Source organism: Phoenix dactylifera, chromosome 8, assembly GCF_009389715.1.
Source record: "Phoenix dactylifera cultivar Barhee BC4 chromosome 8, palm_55x_up_171113_PBpolish2nd_filt_p, whole genome shotgun sequence".
In the NCBI taxonomy this organism is placed as follows: Eukaryota; Viridiplantae; Streptophyta; class Magnoliopsida; order Arecales; family Arecaceae; genus Phoenix; species Phoenix dactylifera.
In genome coordinates, this window is record NC_052399.1 from 30,703,274 (window position 1) to 30,722,073 (window position 18,800).

The 18,800-nt window shown below is 38.1% G+C and overlaps 1 protein-coding gene across 2 annotated transcripts; it reads right to left on the reverse strand.

Moving 5' to 3' along the window:
* Nucleotides 1–3,547: 3,547 nt before the first annotated feature.
* Nucleotides 3,548–13,800, reverse strand: LOC103707430 (E3 ubiquitin-protein ligase RHF2A). 2 transcript variants are annotated; one of them, XM_039129540.1, is made up of 10 exons: nucleotides 13,592–13,800; nucleotides 13,009–13,149; nucleotides 12,840–12,886; nucleotides 12,201–12,263; nucleotides 12,000–12,108; nucleotides 11,490–11,875; nucleotides 11,284–11,391; nucleotides 10,817–11,186; nucleotides 3,899–4,211; nucleotides 3,548–3,773 (listed from the first exon to the last, which is right to left on the reverse strand). In XM_039129540.1, the coding sequence occupies exons 2-8, from the start codon at nucleotides 13,138–13,140 to the stop codon at nucleotides 10,871–10,873; spliced, it is 1,161 nt and encodes a 386-aa protein (XP_038985468.1). In that variant the 5' UTR covers nucleotides 13,141–13,149; nucleotides 13,592–13,800; the 3' UTR covers nucleotides 3,548–3,773; nucleotides 3,899–4,211; nucleotides 10,817–10,870. The 2 variants fall into 2 exon arrangements, with proteins under 2 accessions (XP_038985468.1, XP_008790136.2); XM_008791914.4 differs by lacking the exon at nucleotides 3,548–3,773 and having other exon boundaries at nucleotides 3,835–4,211.
* Nucleotides 13,801–18,800: the final 5,000 nt, after the last annotated feature.

Consider the following 18,800-nt stretch of genomic DNA (forward strand, 5'->3'; position numbering starts at 1 on the left):
AGGACAAGCCCACCCCCGCGTAGCAGCCCCCAACTGGGCCCCCGCCCCGCCAGGAGAATTCTATCCCTCTTTTTTGAAAACTATAACCAGACAAAAGTCTTTCTTTATTATTATTATTTTTTTTGTTGATCATACTTTTTTTTTTTCTTTTATTCTTGCCAGTGAAACTATGCTCTTGCATTACAATACTACCATACGTGTGGGCTTATTGTGAGTGGCTGTTGTTGTCTTTATGCATGGGCTAAAGGACACAGCATCATTGGCTTGGCACGATGCAACTAATTGGTCTGCGCCAGCTGGGCCCATTACACAGTTGAACGTGGGTTAGTGTCAAAGAGCCCAAATCCTCCTTTCCGGCTCTGGGTTAGTGGCAAAGAGCCCATATCCTGCTTTCAGACATTCGCACACATTATTACTTCATCCATTGGATTACTATACCCAAACCTCGCAGTGTGCTGCATCTTCTGTCATAATCTTGATTTCTTTCTGAGTTTGTCACTGGTTCAGATGGTAAAATTACTGGATGCTGGATACCAAGTGACCTGCTCCTGATTTCAGTCTTTTTCATATCTTAATCCTCAAAATTATGCTGAGGGTATTAAATTTAGCTTATTCCGTTTCTTTTGTCTCCTACTGTCTCCTCTGCATTACACTAACTCTTTGTAGATGTTTGACCCCAAGCCATCAGCCTGCAGAAATTAGAACGAGATGGTCCATGCTGTTGTTTTCATGTGCTTCATTTCATGGTCGGTCGATGAGAAGAAAAAGAGAGATCAGAGTGGAGATGAGTCATGGTTTAAAACATGGATGAGGAAGGAGGGAGGGGGAGGGTACCGGTGGGTTTCTAGGTGGGAACCCAACTATACTACGGATGGCAAGGACACCGGCGGGGGAAAGGTATGCCTTTCCCATGTCATTTGAATGGGCCGTCTCTTTAGCAAAACAAAAAAAAGGGCCCTCCAAAGAGCGACTGGATTCGACAACAGTCGTGACAGGGATCCTTTGAAAAATCCTGGCCACATTTAAGACTCATTTGGTTTGTGAAAAATTAAAAAAAAAAAAAACAAGTATGATCAATAAAAAAGTAAAATATTTATTATTTGATTGAAGTTTTTGAAAAAAATAAAAAAAATATTATAAAATGAAAAAAATTCATCGTCGGTTAGAAATTGAGGTTTCTTTTTTTTTCCAAAAGTATTCTTAAGTCGTCAAGATTCATGAATAAAGTTTGTTCTTTTATTAAGAATATAATAGGTATTTTATGCAATTTTTTCAAGAAAGTTGATGCTCAATCAAACATGCCAAAATTATTTTTTCAGCCGTCATATTTATAGAAAAAATATTTTAGTGAAAAGAAATTCTTTCTGCAAATTAAACAAATCCTTATAGATTTGTGGTCGTGGAACGGATCCATTGAAATATTCCTGCATTAACAGACATAAAGAAATGTCAAGATAATAGAAAATATTGACTTTATGGACTTTTTTGCTTCATTTTCTCTGCTCCACGAAGATATAGGAGTACTTATGGGTGTTTGATGCAACAAAGGCACAAGGACAATTGAAATATCTGTTAAGCATAACCATACCTATGGAGGCTTGAATGAACTACTTGTAACGTGCTTTATAGTCTCATATCAAAGTTTCCCATGTAAGACCGTCTTAAATTTTTTTTTCCTTCACTAGTAGCATACCTCGTCCGATCCTCATGATATTTAGATTAGGTTGTGGCTAATTGCATGAAATGGGTCATGCTCCGGCACTGATATATATCAATTTAGATCCATTTTATTATCGATATGCCTTTTATGACTGCTTGCCGACTCAATATTGACCTGTTATTATTTCTTCTAAACTTAAGTCTAGCATTGGTACTGTTAAATACTCAATTATGGATTACACATATAAAACATATGCTAATAGACACTCAAAACATTAATAACTACGTTCCTATAGAAACTCCTTTAGAGCAGACATCATTTGCCAAACTGATATTTCCCTGAATAAATATGGAGACTTCTGAATTTGTTAATCTGGAGAAATATATAGCTCATTTATAAGGTTTGCTTTCTTAGAATTCTTTTGACACAATGCAATGACATGTTCGTTCACCTAGACGAAAGGGGGCTTTTTTTTCAAAAAAAAAACAGAGGAAATCTGAAGAAAACTAAAGATATAGTACTGAGAACATGAAATGATTTATATTATTTTGGTGATGAAAATGAGTTACAATATTACAAGCAATCTCTCGAGACAATGTCAAATTTTTCACCATCTTTACAATTTCTAGAAGGGATAGCAGAAGCCCGAAACCCCCAAATCCCTTCGATATTAAAATCGATCAATAAATTAGTTAGCTGTGGCAGCAAATTTAAAGACATTTGGATTTCCTTTGTTCCATATTTTCCATCACATAGTTGTGGTCGGGATATTCCGCCCAAATCTAACATCTACACTATAAAAGAAGCTGCGAGCCTGGCCAATCAAACCATCCACAGTAAGCTCGGACAAAAGCATCCTCAGAACGGCATGGGTATTGGTTATAAACTAACATATGGACGAACCCAGTCAGGTGTTATTTGCTTTGTCATTTGCTTGCCTTTTTGAAAACTCAGACAAATGCTACGCATACCATTTATGCTTCTTAGTCGATCTAACCCATATCCAACAGCTGTTAGGATAAGCAAGAGATCCTTGGTGCAGCAAAATTGACTCTATACTGACTAATATTGCTTGTGTTAATCTAATGGCCAGCTCGAACAAGCTTGTAGGAGCCGGGAAGAAAGACCTTCAGAAGACAACTTGATCCATATTGCCTGTTGTCCATTAGACACCATCCTTTTGGTTTTCATTTCTTAAACTGGTATAACTTGGAACCTAGTGGGCTATAAAAAATCTGATAAACGTTCATAAATATGGTGTCTTCAATAATAATCGCAATACTTGCCAAGCTTGTAAAACTGATTTTATTACTGCTATGGTTTTATTACTGTTATGGTGGTGGTGGTGGTGGTTGTGCTTGATGTCAATGGAGTCTTCCTTCCTGCTTTAATTTTGGCGCTGCATAATTTCAAATCACCGTATATGGTTGCTCCATGATAAGCTTATGTAGTTGTGGTTTCAAATTACCTCTTCTCAAATTGAATGATGGTTAACCAGAGGCAAGATCACCCTCGAACAACAATTTAGAAACAAAAACATCCCTCAATTTAGTAAAAAAATAATATTATATTGATATTATATATAATATATTTATAATATATATTATATTATAATATATTATTAATCATATTATTATCCTATTACTATTCAATTATAACTTTAAAGTATGATAAAAAAATATACTATTATACTTCATATTTATATTATGCAATTATTATTAATTCTATAATAGCAATTAATATATTAGTTTATTATAATATAGTTTATTTTGTTTAAAAATATTTTATGGAACATATCAAAAATAGTTTTGGTATTATATAGTATACTAGATGGATTACCGATAGATATCCGAATATAATATAGCACACCGGTTATCTCACTTCAAGTAACGAGAACATAATTGTTGCATTGCAGCTGAGCCTTCTTCATTGTTTTCCAAGTTCTTGGGATGTCATCGTATATATCTGCCGTACCTCGTTACCGAACCTTGCAAGAGTTCAGCATCACGTTGCCTTCATCCAAGCCTCCAGTACGGACAATACTATTGAAAAATAATCTCCTTTAAAAAGATTGTGGTTCTGGCATAATTCACTGTCAACTCACTTTCAACGCCTGCGTAGCGAGCAACGCATAGCCTTGATCAAATTATTCCAAGGTCTCATACCACATAAACTACAGATAAAGCATCTTCATTTAGTAGTAAATTCAATGGAGATGAGCTGCAAGTGATATTGCACCTGAAACGACGACAGTAGCAACCACTGGCATGTCTTAGAATAACAGAATATATGCCTGCGGTAAGTGTATTATAACCATTATTAAAGTCAATAGATTTTCTATGATCAACAGATTTACAAAGTTGAATTAGATAAGGGCATATGCATTGAAGTCCTGAAAAAGGCTTTAGCGGGTAAGCTTCTCGCCCTTCCCCTTCCATGACTCCGACATACTGAAAGCCACATACAAGTCCATCATCCAAACAGGCAAGCAAATTATCCAAGGATGTCTATTCCACCTCAGCATCTCATGGCTGTTTTGAAATTGTACCACCTGAAATGACCACATTCCAGTCAAAATTTGAGATTTCAATTATGTTTGCTTTAAACATGTACCGAGCATTTTATTCTGGCAGGAATTTAAAAAAAAAAAAGAAGAAGCAAAGTTAACTTGTGACTGACAACTAGAATTAAGCATGTGGTATGCAAAGAAAAACATAAATTCTACTCGACAGACAAGAAAAATTGATGTAGCATTCTAATTCAAGTGCAAGTAGTGAATAGAGTTTGTTCAATTTTATCTATGGCATCCTAATTGGAAATATCATATTGGTTATCCTTCAGACTAGAAAGGCAACATTAGCGTACCAAAAGGTCATAAAGGCAATACAAAAAGAATTTCACGGTAAAATCAACTTGGCTGAGTAGATATGATGAGTACTGGAGAACTCCACAAATAGCAAACTATTATTTAACAAACATTACCTCAATACGAACTTCCCATGAGAAGAAATAATATTTCAAAGAAAAACAGAGCCGTCTTTATCAGGAGTTAAGTGCAAAAGTCAACTACTTAATAATTTTAACAATGACTGCATCCAACTGGAACAATGAACTTATTCAATAATACATTATCTCTGGAATAACTACATATTGTACAAAAAAATGACTATGATTTTATTCAGTCCTAGATTTTGAAGATTTGATAAAAATTCCATTAAGTTGACAGAATTCAAGTTCCAAGGAAAAAAATTCATGTTTTTTATCTTAATTTCGATTGGTAACGGCAACTGCCAGTCACTTATACTCTTGAGAATGGCAACATACAGTTACATCAATATGCTTTTCCAATGGTCCCGTATGCGGACAAATTACACATTTTACAAATATAAAAGAAAACTCTAAAAGATTTTAACTGAGTGCTAAATTTTGAAGATTCAATTTACACTACATTAAGTTGACAGAACCAAACTGAAATTCAGTTTAGCAGCAGAGTCCAGACAAACTTTAGGAGTCAAAACATAGAAAATAACATTTTATGTTCATGATAATTTACAAATTCTAAGCTATTTTGGAATAAGAATTTATTGATTATACACAGATCCTCTTAATTACCAACCCTTCATTTTCTTTTATTTCCTTAATGCAGCTACAACTCCATGAAGACAGCCACCAGGCTTGTTATAATGACTAGCAAGCACCTGCTATAGTCCCTCTGAAAATGAAAAATTCTCCAGAACATGAACATACTCCAGAATTCATAAATAGATCTTTTCCATTCGCCATCTAATCAAATTCAAGTGAAATTTTCCCCAAAATATCAACATGTGACTTTCAATAATTAGATGATTTGATTGGTTTCGATTGATTCCTTGCCAATTCTGACCATCAGACCTTAATTACTTATTATCACTAGCTGTTGCAGACAACTAGTTCTGTCAATACCTGCAACTTTGTAAAAGTCAATTTCCATGACAGTTTGACAGAATCCTACTGACATGCAAACGGTTTTCTGGACCATGAAATAAGATAGGAGCAACATTCTGATGGAAGATTATAGGTATCATCTATTGTTATAAGGATCTAAGGCAGAGCTTTATTTAAAGATTAACATAGTAGACCTAACAAAAGTAACAAAAAGGACAAAGATTGAGATTGGTTTAGAAGCACAACTCGGCCCACCTAAAGGCCAAGGTGTTCCAGTGTGCCAAGAAAAAGTGATACAAAAAGAGTATCATCCTAGTTTAGCCTTCATAGTAGAATCTACAAAATGATTTACCTACCCCTTTCCACCAAAATGATTTTGTCTCAACAGCTAAAGAAAACCTGCTTTGAAGCTACCTTTCTCTCTCCAAACAAATGCTGGCCACATGGTATCAATTTGCATCAACGCTGAGGGAGACCTCTTGTACGGTTGCATCAAAAGTGAATTAAGTGATGGAAATGACATGCGCAAAAAGAACCCCTTTCATGGTACTTAATTTAAGACATGTTACTCCTCTATCCTCTCCTCCATTAACCTCCTGAAAGTCAAATGGAGAAGGATGACAAGGATAATGAAGGGGAAAAAATTAAATTGTTATCAGAAAGAGGAGGATGACATGCACAACTCCTCCATCAACTCAAACTTTTAGACCATTGAAATGGCAGATTTTGTACAGTTATTATCTCTATTTTTGACTTCTCGAAAGAATGTCAAGATTCCTTAAGAAATATTGGTCAAGAAACAAATGTTTCACCCTTGCAATTGCTATTAATAATTATCAAACCCAGGTCAAGGTGGAATCTGTTATGGCCCTCTCATGGCCAATAAACTCACGTGCAGACTTCTGTAAAACCATCCTTCCCACCTTGCCCAAAAGGCAACCGAGCTTTGTGGAGGCCAGAACTATAACACATTTCAATGGTGTCATGCAAGAAGCATACAATCTAGGTGCAAGAGCTTTTGAGGCAATGTTTGAAAAGCCTGTAATGTATCACTTTGGGTAGTTTTAGCAGTCTGACTCCAAGTTCAGGAGTTTTAGTCAAAAAAAAGAAAAAGAAAAAAAGAAAAAAAGCTAAGAAATGTTACTACACCAATTTAAAGCATTTTGTGATAATATAGATTCTTAATTTTATAACTTTAACAACTATAGGTTGAATTTAATGCTACATATAAGTGAAATTAAGTATATTAGTACTTTTGTATTAACAACTTTATATTACGTATATAATTGCATCTTGAAAGTTACTCATTCAAATATTCATTACACTTAATTTTTAGAACTGAAAAATATATTGAATTTAGTTTCTTCCAGTTTTATAGGGTTAAATGGTTATTTATCATATGTATTTAGTTTTAAAGTGTTATTACTAATTTTCTAGTGAAAAATATTATTTTTGTGAAATGTCTTTTATCTAGTTGTTGACATAGTCTCTATATAGTACTGTAGTAAGAGTTTCTTTGGAGGCCTTGGCCTGACAAGGGTTAAATTTATTATCCATCTCCTCTTTTAACTCAAGAAAAAGGAAAAATTATAAATCAATATTATATAGCCTATAAACTAATATAAACAAAAAATGACCGAAATGTTACTATATGCTCCAAATGAAATTTTATAAAAAAAACATCTATGACTAGTTTAAATAGAAACCAATCGGTTTTAGCTCAAACTGACAGAAACTGCCATATTGACCAAAACCTGCAACCGTGGTCTAGTTTCAGTTTGGATCTTAGCCAATATGGATCAGTTTCAGCCAAAATCTAAACCCTTTAATATGAAGGACCGTTACTGATCAAGCACTAGCAGCCCAATAAGGGCTGCAATGAATTAGACTGTATTTTGAACAAAGACAACGAGACAAATATGATGGAGCTTAAAACAATTTACAATCTTCTCCAAAGTAGAAAGCCATGCACATAATCATAAAAGACTCACTGACTATACAAGGGAATGAACATAGAACATTGAACCATTACAAAATTTTTAACAAGTCACAAATTTTAGGTGAATAATTCATGACTAGCCCATAACCAACAGGCAGGCTATAAAATGTATTGACTTTTTTCATAAAATATTTGAGTTGCCATATTATTGTTATGGCCTGGCACATCCATGTTTTATTTTCTAAGTTCGCATGTATACAAGTTTGCAAGAGGGCCATAACATGCATGCATCTATGTATATGCATATATTGAATGTTTACATCTTAAACTTTAAAAGTTCTAGTATTTGTTTGATCTTAAAGTTATGCTATACTTTTGACATATTTTCAGTTTTCCCCATTTCTAACACCTTCAAAATACTCCTGAAATCAAAAAATTGAAACTAATTCATATTTGCAGCTTACAGTTGTGTTCCTACCAGAACCCAAACAAAGGTGTTATCACCACCTTGACTTAAAAAGAGGCAGTTTGAAACCAAGATGCATGTAATTAACTCTTTATATCTTGCAGAGGGAGCACACCACTACTGTCCAATTCTTTAAACTTGTGGATATCAGTGCTAACCTCATTTCAACTTGCATCACAACCAATTCCATGGGTACATATATAGCATGGAGGCTCCATAGCACCCAATACCCATGTAGAAATGAGCAATAAAACCCTAAAATGCAAGGAAGTTATCTTCTCTTCTGTCATTCTTGTGGGGAAATGAGTGGGGAGGAAAGGGGGAGAGAGAAGGTTTTGAATGTAGAGTTGCAGAGGGTCATGTGAGCAAATCATAGAGGAGCAGCATCATGAATACAATTACTATTCATTGCTGGTGGTGGAGTGTGGTATAGTTTCACTAGAAGCCATTATATAGGAAGCCTGTTTTGGGAAATAATAAAATCCAATATTACAGTATTTTCAAAGTGACAGTTATCTACTAATTTGCCACGTCAAAAACCCAATATTATGACCCATATACAAATGCACAAAGCCTAAGTTGAAGTCATCAAGCATAGAGAATGTGGCAAAATTCTTGATTTTTGAGCATCAACTACCAGTGAAGCTCACATTTAAACAAGATCATGTGGTTGTACCATGGTGTTCACAAGACTAATCCAAGCAAGAACTAGATCAGATGAGACGGGAAAAAAAAAAAGAAAATCTCAAAGCATTTGGCTAAATTCCCATGAGAAGGCGAGCCAAGAAACCAACAAGGCAACTTTATTTGACACAATGAAAAAACAAAGAAAAGTTAAACATGACCAAATTAAGAACTAATTGTAGAAAGTTGAATGGAGTTAGGCATGAGACAGTCATGGAAGAGAGTGATGGAATTAGTTGATGAAGGACCAAGTGTTTGAAGTTGAGAACTCAAGAAGGGAAAAGTGAGTGCCTGTAGGGCATCAATTTAGCCATTTACTATCACGAGTCCTGACAAACAGAAATATGCCGAGAAAGACTAGGGGTTGGAGGCAACATATTCTTTCATGGGAAAAAAATGGCAAAACATAATTAATGGACTATCAGGAATTACTTATCACACCCAACACTCCAAAAAATATATGCAAATCTCCATGGTTTTTAAAAAAAAAGGAACAAAAAAAGGCCCACAACAAAAGATGCCATATAGGGACTTGGTTAAAAATACTATATGAGATCATATTTTTTTTTTAAAAAAAGTTCAACACTCAATACATTAGTAAAGAATGCAGGTTAGGTCTTTTTACCTCAAATCAATTGAATAATATGTTGAACATATACCCTTGTCTAACTTGCTAGATCAGTACATTTATAACAAAGAAATATATCTGGAAATGCAAACGTAAATCATTAAAATAGTAAAACAAAATGCCTGGGTAATAATTTTAAAATTTTACTTGACAGGCCATAAGTAATACCACCCATAACTGGGGTACAATTTAGTTACTATGTTCCAGTAGAAATATGATGTTCTATCTGACACCACTTGTTTTATATGAATATGTTCAATTCTGTCTGAACTCTGAAGCAGGGCCAAATGCAGCAAACTGCCCATTTATGTCCCTTGCTCCAGTCAATATGCCAAAAACATAAACATACTCAAGCTAACAATTTGTTTTAAACAAAGGTTTTCATTTTCAAGAATCCATCAAAGCCCCAGAATTTATATAAGGGAAAAAACAAAGAAAAACATAAGACCCCCAAAACCTGAATCAAGAACAGAACTGAAACACAGCTACCGCCAGGTAAATTTACCAATGTGGCAAAGAAAAATGAGCAACAAACAAGCGCAGTGAAGAATGAGATGGACAAGAGCAGACCCACTAATTTGCTCTAATTTCGTGACCGAGCGAAGCAACAAAGCATCTAAGTTGCTAAATCTTCAAGTATGTTGCGAACTTGGCAGAGATAGGAGGGCAACCAATTTCCAAGCTATATGAACTAATACAGAACCTAAGTGCTTGAATACTCAACTATATTCAAATAATCAATTTCAGTTGCCAAAGTAGCACATCTGAGAATGTTATTTTAATTGATTTCAAGTAAACTTGTGCCATCTTTTTCCTTCAGCCTGCTTCTTTAATTCAACCAAGTGCAAAATCTGCATGTGGTATCACCAAATCACCAAGTCATCTCTCTCGTAACCACCAGCCACAGCCCACTTCCAATACAGGTGCGAACCCGCTGAGAAATGCATTCCATTATCATTCAAAACAACTCAATCAATTGATGGACAACTGTCTAGCTCTTCTTCCACTTCATATGATGCATGTCACAGTAATTAATCGACTATTAGCCATTAACCCATGCGCTCCACACACCCCTTCCGAAAAAGGAAAAAAAAAAAGATATAAGTTTAACCCACAAATCTCTCTTTGCTACCTCTTACTTTTTCATATTTTTTTTCAAGCTTATCCCAGTAACCATCAAACTTCAACCAAACAAGGGATGTTATTAACCCAGGAATAAGTGAACAAGTAGGGCTAGCCAGAATTAAAAATAACTACTGGTTAGCTGTCCTGCATCCAAACACAGCCAGCAATTGAACAAGAACTTATTTCATCGATACCATCAGCCATATACACATATCAAACATGCAAATACATAATTTCCATATGAATTCACTTAAAAATCAGAACTGGTTATATTAAAGATTGAAGAGACCATAGCACCGCATTCCAAGTACAATCTGATTTATACCTCAACGCAGGGGAATATATATGCTCCTGACCATGAATTGGTACCTCAAAATCAAAAGCACATACCTTCAAGAATGATTGCTGAGTGAATTTGCAGATCTTTAGAAGATGTAGCATAGCTTAGTTTGAACCTGAAGTTGCAGCACAAGAAGCCGACGCATTACCATTATTTGGAAGAGCATTATCATGGTTCTCTCTAACACTTTCATTATTTGGTTCTCTAACTGAATAAACATTGGAGTCAGGCTGCACAGGAGGAGCACCAGATGTTCTTCTACTTTCTCTTGTGTCCAGGCGCTCCATCATGCGTGAGACAGTAGCAATTCCAGCATTGACTTCTCGCCTAACTTCAGACCCAAGATCTGCCACAGTAGAGTTACGCGAAAACAGTCTCTCCTTCCATCCTCGAGTACTCTTTGTGATAGAGTCTTTGTACCTGATTGGCAGAAAAAGAACAAGTGAGATGTCCTGGATCAAGTTATGATCATTTTAAAACTGCTTATCTGAGAACAGCATAAAAACTTTTAGGATACCTCATTGAGAAAGCATTTAAACGTGATTTCAGAGACTCTGAAAAGGACTGGAAGTCTGACGGTCCTGCTCTATCTTGGTTAACTGGTGTTGACTGACCAACAAAATTCCTGTTAAAAACAGTTATTAGAGGCTACGCATGAAATGGTGGAAAAAATTAGAAACTAGATATACAAAGATATACAGCAATATCTGTTTCCATAAGTACCTGTTGCCAGAAAGACTAGACCTGTTGGCAGTAGCAGCACTGCCAGATGTCAAGACAGCAGCCTGATCAGCTTGAACAGGGATCACATGTGGAGTTTGGGATGTGACTTCATCTCCTGTGACAGTAAGGGAAGCTGATGGACTAGCAGCAATGATAGCAGGAGCCGGTTCATTTTCTGCACCTCTTGGGGCAGAAGAGGCAGAGCCAACAGCAGGCGTATTTGGATGCGCAGAGAAAACCAGAAATTGTGGGCGGCCATGAGCTCCTGACCTACCCCGCTGCCCTTCTCTTCTGGCAATGTGATGTGCTCTGCCCATTGCAGCAGCAGCAGCTAAGTGCTGCATTATGCGATCTTCCAGCTCAGCATCATTTCCACCTACGGGTAACTGCATTGAATATTTCAAGAAAAAAAATTCTTAGACCAACCAATAGTATTATATGTTTTTTTTTTCCCTAAAGTTGAGACGACCATATGAGCACAAGGTAACTTGAATAAATACAACTACCCACATGCTGCAACTCAAAATCTCCAAGTGTTGGATGATGAAAAATGGTAGTATTTCGAGTTTGGTTAACTCTAACATTCCTTTCTCGTTCCACAGCTTCAAGTAGTTCTTGACTGTCATTCAGAATCACAAAGCACATGGATCAAAAAAACATAATTCTAACAAATAAAATAAATTTCAGACATCTACATTAAACAGAAAGAACCTGGTGGGATCCTTCAAACTGATAGGTTGCCAACACATAGGGCATTGAGAACTTCTCTGGCACCTACAACCGAAAGACTACATATCATACTCTGAAATTGCAACAAAAAAGATTAACCAACAACCTGACATTTATGATTTGGATCCAAGCCATACCACTGCTTGTTGTGCAAAAGAGGAAAAAATGCTAGAGCATAATATTATCGCAGACACATAGAAAGTTCATGGTATAGGTAACTCGGATAACAGCAATACCAGATAGCAAGCAGGTGTTCAACAAAAGATATGGTTGGACAAATGACCTATCCTGCACAAGGTTACAGCAACTTCCACTCCACAAAATCCGGAAGTTCCATCATGACCGCAACAGATAGCGATCGCTCGCATTGCAGTTAACACGATATCAATGAGTAACAAATGAAGTCACATATTTTGGTTTTTTCCCCTTAAAAGTGAAGTTGAAACTACGAAGACGAGAAGAGACTGATAAACTTTTTTAATCCAAAAAAGGGGCAATGACAGCAAAAGAATTATTTGTGCCCCGACTATTTCAACTAACCAACAATATCAACAGAATACGTGCTTCACCTAACTTTTTGTAGTTAAAGAAACCAATGAAAGATAGCATCGATGGCATTACCATTCGAGAATGCACTGAAGATGGAACTCGTGCTTGCAGCTAGTCACCTGAACGTCCAGAAACAGAAAATTTCTTAGGAAAAAAGAAAATTTATAGTAGATAAAAAAAAAAAAAAGTAATCACAACATAAAACTATCATAATCGAGAAAAGGTCCCCGAGGTCGCATACTGTTGAAGGATCACTCTCGCAGAAGGCTTCAAGACAGATGCTGCATGCGTCGTCGCAAGCATCTTGGACGCCCCCTTCCACAAAAGCCGCAGCTGACGTCAGGTGGCTCTGCATCTTTCCAGTCTCCTCCATCCTCGATTCCTTTCAAATTAATAACAACAATAATAATAACAAATATGATAGGGGAACAATACAAGCTATCAAGAAAATAAACTACATGAAGTTCATATCTGAGAGTCCTATGTAGATCAACTGAAGTCAAGAAAACTGGCGCATTCCATCGAGAATTCTAGCTAATTACATCCCGAACCCCATCAAAGGCGGAACCTTTACAGGAAATTTCCCCAAAATTCGATCGGTGCATACCAGTTAAAAGGAAAAACCGGGCAAACCAATCAAAAATCGAAGAAATTCCTCCCTAATACCAAATCCAAAACACAGAAGGGAAAGAAAAAGAATAGATCAATCACCAGCCAATGAAACGGACAGCTATGGCCGGATGGAGAAAATCGAAATAAAAAATGAAATGAAACCCCAAGAAACCGATACAAATGAAAGCGAACGAGGAGCCGAAAAAGATTACCAGACGACGAATCGCCCTCGATCAGAGCTGAGGAATCGATGGCTCCGCCCTCCTCGTCGAGATCGAGCTCCAATTCGCGGAGCAAAACGGCACTATTCCTTGGGTGGCGATCAAGAAACCCTAGAGAGAGAGAGAGAGAGAGAGAGAGAGCGAGAGAGAGGCGTCGGTCTCACTGGAAAGATAAGAGAGAGGGGGATCCTTTTTTTTTCCTCACTTTCCCTGCGCCTAATAAACGAATCTGAGCCCCCGAGGAGGCGTTCCCACCTTTTGACCGGGTTGGAGGGGTTGGAGGGAGGCGAGGGTGGATTGGTGGGCCCAAATTCCAACGCTACCACCGGTGGTTTGGAATGGATTGGGGTCCAACCAAGACTTTATTGGAACTTTGGGGTGGCTTGACTTGGCCTATTAGCTGTTAACCTCTATGATTGTTAACCTTTCACCCATATTAGGGTAGGTTTTGTTCTCAAGTTTCCATTTGGGTTAGGTGTCCACCTTCTAGGATTTCTTGCTTTCCCTTTGCTATTTTCCTTTTTGCACATTTTTATGGCTTTAATTTGTGGATGTTGGTTGCATGATTGTTCAAAAGGTTTATGGCTTTAATTTGTGGATGTTGGTTGCATGATTGTTCAAAAGGTGGCTATAACTTGCTGCCTTTGCACCAAGCATGGTTTTTATCCTTATCTTGTTTGAGCATAGAAAGCATGATCTTGTATTGATATAAGTTGATATAGCTCAGTTAGTCAAAAATACGATATAAGTACTTCAATTAAAATAGCTCTAAGTTGCGAGAGATTGCAAGTTATGCTAATATGGTATCAAGTGATATTTTGATATGTATATCTAAAGTGTTTAATGTCGGTTGAGATAAATAATATCTTTGTTCATCTTGGTATTAGTCACCCACTGGGATTTATTATAATACATGGTACATTAGAAATCTTATCTGAGTTTTAATATCTATAAGGTCCATTAAAGAAGCTCTCATCTTTCTTATTATGTGTTGTTTTCTTAGGGATTACCATGTGGATAGTTCCACTATGGTATATAAATCTGTAGCCTTACTTGTGACATTAAGAAACAAAAAATATTTTTCAAATATTAAATGATAAGCTTTTGGTTTATAACAAGGGAATATGATACCCTGTAGAGATCCTTTTGAGCTTCAATTATATTGCCCTTAGATATTTTACTTATTACAGCCTGCCTGAGTTTTGGCTCCTAGAAAAGGGATCTTGAAATATATCTTCATCCAAGAAAATCGTGAAGAGAAGACTAGGCTTATTAATGTTCAAACCACCATGAGCACATATTTCCTTAGTCAATGGCTAGTCTCCATCCTAGACTTTTAAGAAACCGATCCTAACATGACTTGGTCTAACACGCTTGGGAAAATAAAATATCTGTACCCTTACAAATTGTGAATTGCTTAAGGATTTGTTAAAGCTTAATGTAATAAGCCAGTTGGCATTGCACAGATTTAAAGTACACACACAAAAAAAAAATAATCTTGAAATTTAGAAGAGTATAAAATAGAAAAGATAAAAATCCTCTAGTTATTTAAATAAATAAAATTTTCAAGAAAAAAACACTTCTAGTAAATGGCTGGTGCAATATCCATGGGATGAATGATGTCAAATTTTCCATATCCTTGGAAGTTTTGAGATGCATTATCTTTAAAATTGTGTTGAAAATTTAAAATAGGCCATGTTCGGAACTAATTTTTTCGCACATATGTGGTAGTAGACATCTGTAAATCTTTGCAAATTTCTGAGATTTTGAAGTATGCAAAACTTGTGCAAGCGAGGAATTGTACTATAGGATATGTAATATAATGCAACCTATATACATTATTGACCATCCTGATGTCGATGCCCAAATTCTGCCTGACCATGTTCTGATGATCTGGAGGCATGGAGGACGCAGATCAACCCACTCGGTCCATGATGGTAGAAGACGGAGCTCCAACTGCCGTGAAGAGTCACGAATCTGCTCACAAAGCGAAGAGAAAGGCTCACTAGGGTGGTTCCGGCCGGGCTTCCTCCAATGCTTAAGTCAGACAGTGTTTTGGAATAACAGCGTGAAATAGCAAGAGAATAACAAAATTAGAGTAATCTCCCTGTATCGTTAGGCCTTGAGTTCTTGGCTTGAGATACTCGGCATGGGAGCTCGACCTGGAGTGCTCAACATGGGAGTGCAGCCTAGGAGCTCAGCATGGCTCTAAACAACAGATTTGTATCCTAGTCTCTAGAGACTCACGTCCTGGTCTCCAAGGTGTACAGACTACAAGCACGGCCGAGAGCTCGGCATGGCTCTGGTCTGTGGACACGCATCCCATTCTCCATGAACTCATGTCCTGATCTTTAAGGATGCGTGGGCTGGGAGTGTGGACATGAGCTCGGCATGACTCTGGTCGGCAGTCACGTATCTCGGTCTCCAGGACTCACAAATGGGAGCTCGGCCTGGCTCTGGTATGCAATCGTGTATCCTTATCTTTAGGGACTCGCATCTTGATCTCCGAGGATGCGCAGCCTGAGAGCTCGGCATGGCTTTGATCGGAGGTTGCATGACCTAATCTACAAGGACTCGACTCCTGATGCCCAATGATGCACGGAAGAGGAGTCGGGTACAGAGGTAGCTACGAGAGCTTGAAAGCCTCTCCACGAGAGCCTCTCACCATTCGAGCTTGTCGCCATGAGAGCTTAGGAGCTTATCCTTGGGAGTTTCTCACCATCTGTGTTTAGGAGCCTCTACCCATCCCCCTCCTTTCCCCTTTGGAGTCCCTTGCTCTTGTTTATATATAGGAGGGAGCATGGATCCATTATGATTTAGAGGCAAGAATCAAGGGATTGCCATAACTTCCTTCCTTATCTAGATTCAAATATGTTGTAATCTCTTTCCTTATTTAGACCCCACAAAGAATTCAAATTTGTTTTAGATTCAAATCTTTTCCAAATGCTTGCCACATGTTGACCCATGATGGGTGGGTCAAATTTAGGCTACATCACTTGCCCCCCACTTTCGATTACAAGCCATTCATTCTAGTTCGGCCAAAGAAAGTAGTCAACCTAGCTAACTGTAGACAGGTTCGAGCTCATCTTTTAAAGTTATGAGTCGAGAGTGCGATCAAGTGCAAAAACTTCGGCTGGTCGTTGAACCCTTCTTTGTTTTAAAAGCTGCTAGAGTTGGCTTTTTGTGCTAAAAGCTATGAATATCGGCTCTTCACTTATTATAGCTTGGTATGCTGGAGAGATTAGCTCGATGGATCGATCGGCCTGCTAGATACTTGCCCTCCATATTTAGCTTCGCTTGGCCGAGGTGGAGAGCTTGGATCTTCCGAATTGTCCCAATCTGAGGAAGTCGATTTGCTCACCAAGTCCTTGGCTCGGAAGCCGGTATCTCTACTTAGGCCATCTCGAGCTAAAGAGGTCGGTTAGCTCGCCAAAGCTTCAGTGCAAAGGCTGGAACCTCCACTTGGGTCGTTTTGATCTAGAGAGTTAATTAGCTCGCCAAGTCTTCGACACGAGAGCTGAAACCTCCATTTGGGTCATCTCGGTCTAGAGAGATCAGTTAGCTCGCCAAGTCTTCGACGTGAGGGCTAGAACTTCTGCTTGGGTTGTCCCGACCTGTAGGAGTCGGTCAGCTTGTCGAGCTTTCGGTATGAGGGCTAGAACCTCCTCTTGTGCTATCTCGACTTGTAAGGGTTGGTTAGCTCGTCAAGTCTTCGGCGCGAGGACCAAAACTAACGCTCTAGCTATCTCGACCTGTAGGAGTCGATTAGCTCATCAAGCCTTCGATGCGAGGACTGAAACCTTCACTTGGGCCATCCCGACATGGAGAGATCGGCTAGCTCACAAAGTCTTTGGCACGAGGGTCGGAACCTCTGCTTGGGTTGTCTTGACCTGTGGACGTTGGTTAGCTCGTCAAGCCTTCATCGGTTGCTTTGGCCTTCCCAACCTGTGGATGTCGGCTAGCTTGCCAAACCTTCGACGGAGGGCCAAAACCTTCGTTTGGGCTATCCCACCCTGTGCAGGTCAGTTAGCTTATCAAGCCTTCAACACGAAAGCCGGTTGCATAGAAAAAGAGCCGGCCATCAAAATAGGGAGAGCTCTGGTTGGCCGGAATTCCTGTGAAATCTTGGCCTAGGAGCACACTGGCATAGGCAGGCAAAGAGAGAGAGCGAGGTGAAGGCACAAAGACCTCATCTCCGGCAAAAACAGGAATGATGGCACAAAGTATTGGGAAGGAAAGGGAGGATACCCGACAATGATGTATCGCAGGGTAGGGGCAGAGTTGTAGAAGCCTTCCCTCAGCGGAGAAAACAACAATGACGACGACAACAGCAGAAGCGGCAGCAGCTGCAGGCAGCTACTTTGTTTTTCTTTCTTTTTATGTGAAGGAAACGACGACAACATCGACATCAGCTATTAGCGGGAGTAGTAAATATTTATCTTGCATGCAGCTTTGCAATGAGCTGATCGAAGATTATCCAAAACGCTCAACATCGGCTATTAGCCCAATGTAAGGCTCGACTTGCTTGCGGTCTCTTACAAGCGCTTGCTTCTTTAAGGAGCTCTGAAGGTATTCGGTGTCAAAATTTGTCGTTAGGATCTCTTTCAGAACCTGCTGTTGGACTCATGCTACGTTCTCCATCATTAGGATCTCAATTGAGCATCATTATTGATATCATGAAGTAGAAGAAAAGCAGTGAGTTTCATGCAAGTGGAGAAAGAACTCTCATGACCAAAGTAGGAATCCAATCAGCTAGGCAAGGATCTAAATGTATGTTAACCTATGATCCTTGGGCTCATATATAAAAACAACATCCTCACTCTGAATTGGTGGTCTGTGACCCAAGCAAATCTGCTGTCAGAGTTTACTCTATGAAAGATGAAATAGTAACATGCTCCGATTTCCTCCAACTTACTCAGTTTAACCCTTGAACCAAATACAATCAAACTGGAATTTTGCTGTCAGATGACAGGAAACCCCGCAACCAGCCTCATCAACCTGTGGGAAAACAGAGTAAAAACAGAAGGGCATCCAGCTCATCACAAAACGAGTTCCATAATGCAGTGGAACTGGATGGAGAAGCACCTCCCTAATTTTGTAACTTTCCATTATGTATAGTAGAAATGGAAGATATAGTTATAGATAGAGATGATATAATAAATGCTTTTCTGGAATAGTTACAAGCAATCAAATATTGAAT